This window comes from Lactuca serriola, chromosome 9 (assembly GCF_051521515.1).
Source record: "Lactuca serriola cultivar US96UC23 chromosome 9, Lser_US96UC23_V15, whole genome shotgun sequence".
Classification (NCBI taxonomy): Eukaryota; Viridiplantae; Streptophyta; class Magnoliopsida; order Asterales; family Asteraceae; genus Lactuca; species Lactuca serriola.
The window spans coordinates 21,430,807-21,440,834 of record NC_136416.1 but is presented as its reverse complement, the minus strand read 5'-3'; the positions used below and the strand labels follow the sequence as shown (position 1 = coordinate 21,440,834).

Here is a 10,028-nt window from a genome sequence, read left to right as displayed (position 1 = left end):
TATGGGCAGTGCCCGTTATGATGTGGGTGGGGCATGTATGCAATTTAGAAGGGCCCTGTTTATATGTATGTTGTATGTGGTATTTTAGGAAACTCACTTAGCTTTGTGATTATGGTTTATGTTTAAAATGTTTTCAGGTACTTTTGGTTTCAAAAGGAAGGGTCCGACTACATCGCACTGCATCCCCTAAAGATTTATTCCGCATTGACTATTTATAATTTACTCTGATGTTTTGAGAATACTTTTATTCTGATCGACTTTTGGAATAATGAATGAATGGTACTTATTTAAAATAAAACTTTTACTCGAAAGTTGTGGGACGTTACACAAATAAGTGTTTATTTACCGAATCCATACCTTAGATCTACAAATCGATCAACAAAGAAGAAAGTAGAGAGGATAAGAGGAAGATTGTGGCCGGTTGCATGCTTCACCAGAAATCATGATAACAGTGATGGTTTTCCAACCACCTCTCAAGACTCCAACAACCCTCCATCTTTACTTACCACTATCGCTCCATCAGAAACCACCGACGGGTTTACAGATCTAAGATGATCAGTGTAGATGGCAATGACAATGATGACCAGATGATGGTGCATATCTGAGACGATAGTGCGAAGAAAACGATCCATTGGTTCACTCCAAGACATTGGTGCGAAGAACATGATGGTTTTAAGGCGAACAAGTGGTGATAACACTCACAGGTAGCAACGACAATGTCAAGTGGTGATGACAACACTGCTTCAGACGTCAACGTACATATAGAGAAGGTTCGTTGGAGAATGACGATGATGATAGGAATAGCCACCTGAGGGAGCAACTGTCAATGGTAGTTAAGGAGTGTGGTTTAGGGTGTCTTCAAAAAGTTTAGAGAAGAGAAAGAAAAAGAGATATCACTAAAGGGAGGGTGAGGTGGGTGGGAATGTGGGGAGTGGGCCTTATTTTTTTTAATTTAACAATAATAATAATAATAATAATAATAATAATAATAATAATAATAATAATAATAATAAATTAATTGAAAAATAAATAGACAAAGGACATTATAGTCATTTAGACATGGCATAGACTAAAACCGAAACAAAATCATTTGTTAGGGATGAAGCACGCAACTTTTAATGGCACAAGAGGCAATCCAAGTTTATTTTTGAAAATATAGATTGAACATGTCTTTTGATATCTGAGGGACTATTTGTGTAATTTACTTCGTTAAATATGTATTAATGAAATAATAAATATTAAATATGTATTTAAATATTTTAACCTAGAATTTATTGATTTCATTTTATATGAAACGTGATGGACTAAATAGTCAAAAACTCAAAATTAAAATATCAAATGCAAAATAGCACATAAAGGGGGATATTTTCGTCTTTTCATCACTTCAAAATTCGCGGGCCAACTGTAATTTGCTAAGGAATAGCGTTATCAGCTCGCCGAGAAACTGTTCGTCCCCGTGAACCCTGAACGATCCAATTCTGTGTGTGTGTCAGAGATTTAACGATCTCGAAGGCAATACCATTCACAGTTAAGCGTCGAGCGATTTGTTGATCAGTGATCATGCAGAAAATTTAACAGGAATATTAGGAAGGGCAGATCTCAATGGCAGCGTCAGATGGCACCGAGTACTTCGATGTGGACATCGAGAGCGGTCATGATATGTTTTCATGGCGGTCAAATGCTGAGGAGGCTCAACGAGACGAGACGGAGCTTCTATGGGCGGCGATAGAGAGGCTACCATCAAGAAAGGAGAAGAAATTCGCGTTACTGAAACGCTCAGTATCCGGATCAAATGGCTCTGAAGAGAGAACGGAAACGATAGACGTTACGAAACTTGATCGACGCAACCGTTCACTTATCGTTAGGAAAGCTCTCGCTACGTCTGAACAGGATAATTATAAACTCCTTGCGGCCATCAAAGAACGATTCGATCGGTATTCGCATTACTTGATGCTAGGTTTTTAGTTTTACTCACTTCAGAATCTGTTTAAATTTGGAGAAATCTCTTTAGTCAAATTTACCGTTTCAATTTTCTTTTGAGGTATTGATGAGTCTAATTTTGTTTTGTTTATCAATTTTTGCATTGATGATGGGAAAAGAGTTGGATTGGAGGTTCCGAAGGTTGAAGTTAGGTTTGAGAAGCTGAACATTGAGGCAGATGTAGTGATTGGCTCTAGAGCTTTACCGACTTTAGTTAATTATTCTCGTGACGTGATTGAGGTCAGTGTGTGTGGTCATCGTCTCATTCATTTAACGAACTATTCAAATTTGGAACATTAACTTTTGGTCAAAATTTAAGTAGATTTCACTATCAATCTTCATAGGTATGTTCTTTTGTAAGCTTAATGTATTTATTAGTGTTTTCTTCAAATATTTATCGAACACATACAATTTTTATGATGGATAAGTAGCTTCGGTCTTCAAATCTCTAATATATGTAACATGCATTTATGACATGCATGTATGACGTTACCTTTTATATAAGTTGCTTACTGATTTCGTTTTGACTTCACTGGTGCTTACAGCATGTCTTAACGAATTTGAGGATTTTCCACCCACGGAGACATCGTCTATCAATCTTGAAGGAGATTAGTGGCTCAATAAAACCAGGAAGGTACTATTGTAATTTGTATATGTACATTGTCTCCTAATACGTGATAACTTGGAAGTGGAAAATAGAATTTCATCATTTTGCATCCGTAGGAGATGTTCTATTGCATGAATCATAGACACATACATAAAGCGTTTATAAGTGATTTGACTACCATATTTTATATTATAAAATGATGTTGCAGAGAATTGTTTAATGTCATTTGTTGGCGATTGAATCAAACATAAAACCTTGTAATTTTGAGAGAGAGGTTTGTCCACACTTATACTTGGGAAATTGGTATGCATGGACAATTGCAGAAACACGTATTGTTCCAAGTGTTTGTGTAACAGGAATATGAGTTCAATACAAATCAAGGGACAGAGATAACAGTTTATTGAGTTTGTATACATTGTAATTACTGGTTACTTTGAGAGTTTGAGGATAATACGGTTTAAGCAATGTTTGTATTAGTAGCAAATTTTGAAACTGAAAAACCATTTTGAAATTGAGCAGTGATCTTAATCCATTTTGAGTCTTAATATGATTGTCATGCTTTTACGACAAGAGGAAAGGGGAAAGAAAATATTAAATGTTCATACTTCATACTATTTAGTAGCACTAAAAGGTGCTAAATTTGAAGCAAGGTAGGCACTATTCAGTTCCTTTTCTTGTTTCTTTCCTTTTTCAAAGTTAGAGATATATTGTTTTATCTGGGAGCTTAATGATCAAATCTGAAGAGTTTAAACAGATGTGCGTTATTTGAATTTTCCACTACTTTACCTCATCACTCTAGGAAATTGATTGTCAATTTAACAAAAGAAAGTGTCATATTAAGTCTATTTATGTTTGACTTATGAACAGGATGACATTGCTTTTGGGCCCACCTGGTTCCGGGAAATCTACATTGCTATTAGCTCTTGCAGGAAAACTTGATACTAGCTTAAAGGTATCTATGCACATGCATAATTGCATGGTTTTGGACATGAATGTTTGACCCTTTTCATTTAACATGCTATATTGTTTTCAGAAAAGTGGTAAGATTACATATAATGGCCATGAACTTCATGAGTTCTGTGTTCAAAGGACTTCAGCTTACATTAGTCAAACAGATAACCACATTGCAGAACTAACAGTACGAGAAACTCTGGATTTTGGTGCTAGATGTGAAGGTGAAGGGTTTGCAGGTTTGTCTTGCTGAAAACCTCTGTATATTCCTTTATGGCAATGTTTTCTATTTTTTTGTCTTGTAATATCTTATACATCCAGGAAACTTGAGAGAACTTACTCGTTTGGAAAAGGAAAACAAAGTACGCCCTAGCCCTGAAGTTGATGCATTTATGAAGGTTACCATTTTCAGAATTGTAGTATACTTTCACTACATCCCATACACATCTACACTGTTATCTGAAAATTTAGTTGTATATATGTAAATTACTAGGCATCCTCTGTTGCTGGAAAAAGACATAGTATTTCAACAGATTACATGTTGAAGGTGCTTGGTCTTGATGTATGTTCAGAGACATTTGTTGGAAATGATATGCTCAGGGGTATTTCAGGTGGTCAGAGAAAGAGAGTTACTACAGGTTCTTTTCTCTCTTTTTCAGTCATAAAAATGGTTCCTTTTGTGAAAAAAAAAAACAAATAGTTTGAGTAAAGCATATTTTATTTTTAGGTGAGATGGTGGTTGGTCCAAGGAAAACCCTTTTTATGGATGAAATATCAACTGGACTAGATAGCTCAACAACGTATCAAATTGTGAGATGCATAAAGAATTTTGTTCATCAAATGGAAGCCACAGTTCTGATGGCTCTTCTTCAGCCTGCACCTGAAACATTTGATCTCTTTGATGATCTGGTGGTATTATCAGAAGGCCATGTGGTATATGAAGGTCCTCGAGAACAAGTGCTTGAGTTCTTTGAATCATTAGGTTTTCAAAAGCCCCCACGTAAAGGCACTGCAGATTTTCTTCAAGAGGTATTTTTTATGTTTATTTGATTATTAATTTTCTAGAATATCACTTTTTTATTAGGAAACTTTACTGCTGAATGCTGATGTGTAATTTTATAATAGGTCACATCAAGAAAAGATCAGGCTCAATATTGGGCTGATTCTTCAAAAGCATATGAATACATTCCAGTTTCAAAGATTTCTGAGGCTTACAAAAAATCCATCTATGGAAGGTCTCTGGAGTCTTCACTTTCTGTACCGTTTGATAAATCTAAGGGCCACGTGTCAGCTTTGAGGAAAAAGGAGTATGGCGTATCAAAATGGAGGCTTTTCCAAGCTTGTTTCTCAAGAGAATTTCTATTGATCAAAAGACATAGTTTTCTTTACATTTTCAAGACCATCCAGGCATGATCTATCTCTTGCTTTCCATGTTTCAAGTATTTACTTCTGTTACAAAACGTGTGTCACATTATATTCTTGTTTCTTGAAAATGTATTTGAAGTTTTGAACATACAGAAATTATAGAAATTACACAAAGTATTAACATCTAACAACCCCTCAAACTCAAGAGGAGGGTATTGTAAATGATTGTGTGATTTTGAAATGTAACATAACATTTATCTATCACATGACCTACAGGTTGCATTTGTCGGATTTGTTACATGCACACTCTTCATAAGGACAAGATTACACCCCACAAATTTAACAGATGGAAGCCTATATCTTGGTTGCTTATTTTTCGCACTCGTGCACATGATGTTCAATGGATTTTCTGAGCTCCCACTTATGATATTCCGACTACCTGTATTTTACAAGCAAAGGGATAATAATTTCTATCCTGCATGGGCATGGTCTGTTTCTAGTTGGATTCTCCGTGTTCCCTACTCTGCTGTTGAAGCTATTGTATGGTCTACTATAGTGTATTACAGTGTTGGCTTTTCCCCTAGTGTAGGAAGGTATGCCCTATTTATTGCCTCTTATAACTCCTGTCATTAGAATCTTGACATGCTCTTATGACTTGATTACTTGAATTCTTCTCAGGTTTTTCCGTTACGTGTTTGTTCTGTTTTCAATGCACCAGATGGCTTTAGGTCTCTTTCGTACATTGGCTGCAGTTGCAAGAAATGTGATCATTGCCAATACTTTCGGTTCAGCTGCCCTGCTTGTGGTATTCTTGCTCGGTGGATTTATCATGCCCAAAGGTAATTAATTAAATTGCTAAAGTGTTTTTTAATTTAATTTTCATACAAATTAAATTATCTTCTTTCAGATATGATTAAGCCATGGTGGATTTGGGGTTTTTGGATGTCACCTCTCTCATACGCACAAAGTGCAATTGCTGTTAACGAATTTACTTCCACAAGATGGATGAAGGTCTGTTTCTCTCACCAATTAACACTTATGTATGTATGTCTTCTCTATGATAATTCAATGTTGTCATTAAATTCAAACACTACCACTTTACAGAACCTCACTGGTACCAATACTACCCTTGGATACACCGTTCTTCAGTTCCATGATTTGCCTACTGATGATAATTGGTATTGGCTTGGAGTTGGTGTCTTGTTACTTTATGCTTTGGCTTTCAATATCATAGTGACTCTCAGTTTGGATTATCTTAATCGTAAGTGTCACTTATTCATATTTCCATGTCTTAATGTTTTTTTTGAAGTCTGGTAACTGTTTCAATTTGCATCACAGCTCTAAAAAGTGCACAGATAGTTCCACCTGATACCGGAGAAAACAATTCAACAGATTCCACAGGTTAATTACTCTTACAGTTGCATGCTTTAAAATTAAACTTATATACTCCCTCCTTCCAAAAAAAAATGCAACATTTTTCTTTTTGGGTTGTCCTAATAACATTTTTTATAAACTATATGATGTTGCAATTTACATTATGGAGGGAGTATATGTTAAAAGAAACTCCAATTTGCAAGTTGCATCTTAACTGGTGATGCAGCTGGCAATCAGGCACCACCTGCTGACACTAGTTGTAGAAGACAAGGCATGACTCTCCCATTCAAGCCCTTATCAATGACTTTTCATAATATCAATTACTTTGTTGACATGCCAAAGGTACAACAGCTTAACACATGAATAATTAGGTGTCCACCATTTAGCTTAAAAGTTAAAATTACTCAACTTTTTCCAGGACATGAATTTGGAAGGTGTTCCAGAAACAGAAAGGAAGCTGCAACTGTTGTCAGATGTGAGTGGAGTGTTTTTGCCAGGTGTCCTTACTGCCCTAATGGGATCAAGTGGAGCAGGTAAGACCACCTTATTGGATGTCCTTGCTGGTAGGAAAACCGGTGGATACATCGAAGGGGAAATCAGTATCTCGGGCTTCCAAAAAGAGCAATCTACTTTCGCTAGGGTTTCTGGTTATGTAGAGCAAAACGATATACACTCTCCTCAAGTCACAGTCATCGAATCCCTCTTGTTCTCGGCTTTTCTCCGCCTTTCTCCAGATGTCAACAAAAAACAAAGACGAGTTAGTTTCAGGTTTTCCACCATTTTCACCCGATGTAAAATTTCTTATCTGATTGGTCCATTATATTGTGCAGGAATTTGTTGAAGGGGTGATGAAATTAGTTGAGCTTGATAATCTAAGAGATGCTTTAGTAGGCTTGCCTGGGAGTACAGGATTGTCAACTGAACAAAGAAAACGGTTAACAATTGCAGTTGAGCTTGTTGCAAACCCTTCAATCATATTCATGGATGAACCCACATCTGGACTTGATGCAAGAGCTGCTGCCATTGTCATGCGGACTGTACGTAACACAGTTGATACCGGAAGGACAGTGGTTTGCACCATTCATCAACCCAGTATTGAAATATTTGAAGCATTTGATGAGGTTCGGTTTTTACTAATTTGACCTTTATTATAAGTCATGTGGATACTTTGTTCTTATACACTATGTTTCATCCTCAGCTACTTCTTATGAAAAGAGGAGGACGTGTGATTTATGGTGGAAAAGTAGGTGAGAGGTCAAACATTTTGATCAAGTACTTTGAGGTAAAAAAGAAATCCATCATCATGCTTCAAAAGGAACATTGTTTCTATGGTTTTACATTTTCTCTTTTTTTCCTTTCCAGAGTATAAACGGAATTACACCGATGCCAAGTGAATACAATCCTGCGAATTGGATGCTTGAAATGACTACACCTGCTGCCGAAGAAAGACTGGGGCAAGACTTTTCCGTGATTTATAAAAACTCTAAGCAATATAGGTAATCTTTTATAACTGGTGTTGTGACTTGTGAGTACTTACTCTAAACAAAAGCTTGATATTTTTAATCAACATCTTTTGATAGAGATATTGAAGCTTTGATTCAACAAACGAGTACTCCACAACCTGGCTCTGAACCTTTACACTTCTCTTCCACATACTCCCAAACTGGTTTCTCTCAATTCAGTACTTGCTTATGGAAGCAGAATCTTGTGTATTGGAGAAGCCCAGAATACAATGCTGTGAGATTGTTCTTCACAACTATGTGTGCCTTGATTGTTGGTTCTGTATTTTGGGATGTCGGGTCAAAAAGGTAACATATCATCTGTTGATTGGTTTTTGGCATCACATTTCTTGTCAAACAAATAAACCGTTAATTTATTAATTCTGCAGAAACAACAGCCAAAACTTAATGGTGGTAATGGGTGCTCTTTATACTGCTGTCATGTTTCTTGGTGTAAACAACTCTTCATCTGTACAACCAGTGATCGCAATTGAAAGAACAGTTTTTTATCGTGAGAGAGCAGCTGGAATGTATTCTGCAATCCCTTATGCTATAGCACAGGTAAATAATCATGTTTTATCTTTTTTTGTCAGTTTGTTTGTTTTTTCTTTCTACATATGAGTTTTGAGTTTGATTTCTACTGTAGGGTCTTGTGGAGATCCCCTACATCGCGGCCCAGACAATATTATATGGCATCACTACATACTTCATGATCAACTTTCAGAGGACAATTGGTATGATAGATTGATACTTATATATTTACCTTCTTTTACTGTGAATAAAATACAATTACAAATTATTATTGTTGTGGTTGGTGCAGGGAAGTTTTTACTCTACCTTGTGTTCATGTTTTTAACTTTCACTTACTTTACCTTCTATGGAATGTTGGCTATTGGTCTTGCACCATCTCAACAAATGGCTGCTGTTGTTTCTGCTGCTTTTTACTCATTATGGAACCTCCTTGCTGGTTTTCTTGTCCCAAAACCGGTAAACTAACTTTTACCTAATACCAATGTTTTATTTATTTCCCTTTTTTTATTTACTTTTGTTTTTTGTATGTAGTTAATACCCGGATGGTGGATCTGGTTCTACTACCTATGTCCAATTGCATGGACTTTGCAAGGTCTCATTGGGTCTCAACTTGCTGACGTGGAAGAACCCATCATAGGACCTGGAGGTTTCCAGGGTACAGTGAAAGGCTATTTGAAAGAAGCACTTGGCATAGAATCCAACATGATTGCTCTTTCAGCCTTCATGCTTTTTGCCTTCAGCCTCCTCTTCTTTCTTATCTTTGCACTCTCCCTTAAATTCCTTAATTTCCAAAAAAGATGACCTTCACAGTTCATACTCATACTCACTTCACAATTTTTGTCCACAGATAAAGATTATCTTCATATTAGGTAAAGGTAAATTAATTAGTTTCGGTGAAGATATTAGGTAAAAAGATGAAATAGTCAAAAAATTTGGCTAGGTATTAGGTAAAGGTGTTTGAAATGATAGGCACCTACATCTTGCTATCTTCAAGAAAATTCGATTCTTGTTTGAATGTCTCACACAAAGACAAGATCAGGAAAACCAGGAGAATTGAATTCAATTGGAGTTTAATATTTCATCTATATGTCGTAGAAAGGGGTGCAAACGAGTACTCCACATTCCTTTCCAAATTATATGGGAAAATTTACATATATATATTTAAATAATCACAACTAGGAGTCTAGGAGAATTGAAATAGAAAAAAGCAAGTCAAATTTCATCAATATTTGAAAAATAATCACAACTACGCACCAGCATACGAGTGGTACGGTAGTACACCACATTCCTTTCCAAATTATATGAGAAAATTTACATATACACCCCCATAATTATCGCTTTCCTACTTTTCCACCCTACATTTAAAAAAAATACACCACATACCATCCAAAACCACCATCACTTCAAGGAATTAGTTTTTCATTCCTCATAACAACAATCTAATGTGATATCGAATCAAGAGCATGATACCTCGTTATAAACCCGAGTTGTGTGTTCTTTGGTTAATTAATCTCTTTCTAACTCATCTTAATATATTCAAAAAAAGTCAAAGTTAAGATAACAAAATCTTTTTCTCCAAGATATAAAAATAAAATCTATTTTTTATATAGGGTAACGAATTAAAAAGATTGTGTTTGAATTAGTAAACTTTGAGATGTATCTGCTTTGATTAAGATAAACAATTTTTTTTCATATTCTAGTGGATGATTGTTAATGGAAAA

The 10,028-nt window shown here is 35.8% G+C and overlaps 1 protein-coding gene across 1 annotated transcript; it reads left to right on the top strand.

The window, feature by feature from the left end:
* Positions 1 to 1,402: 1,402 nt before the first annotated feature.
* On the top strand, positions 1,403 to 9,491 carry ABCG31 (pleiotropic drug resistance 3). The gene is made up of 24 exons (XM_079020917.1): positions 1,403 to 1,934; positions 2,100 to 2,220; positions 2,526 to 2,614; positions 3,455 to 3,539; positions 3,621 to 3,777; positions 3,860 to 3,936; positions 4,032 to 4,176; positions 4,266 to 4,567; positions 4,664 to 4,945; positions 5,180 to 5,496; positions 5,582 to 5,742; positions 5,811 to 5,914; positions 6,008 to 6,164; positions 6,242 to 6,304; positions 6,504 to 6,619; positions 6,696 to 7,034; positions 7,108 to 7,398; positions 7,476 to 7,559; positions 7,640 to 7,773; positions 7,858 to 8,085; positions 8,166 to 8,337; positions 8,423 to 8,510; positions 8,597 to 8,763; positions 8,839 to 9,491. The coding sequence occupies exons 1-24, from the start codon at positions 1,603 to 1,605 to the stop codon at positions 9,106 to 9,108; spliced, it is 4,281 nt and encodes a 1,426-aa protein (XP_078877043.1). The 5' UTR covers positions 1,403 to 1,602; the 3' UTR covers positions 9,109 to 9,491.
* Positions 9,492 to 10,028: the final 537 nt, after the last annotated feature.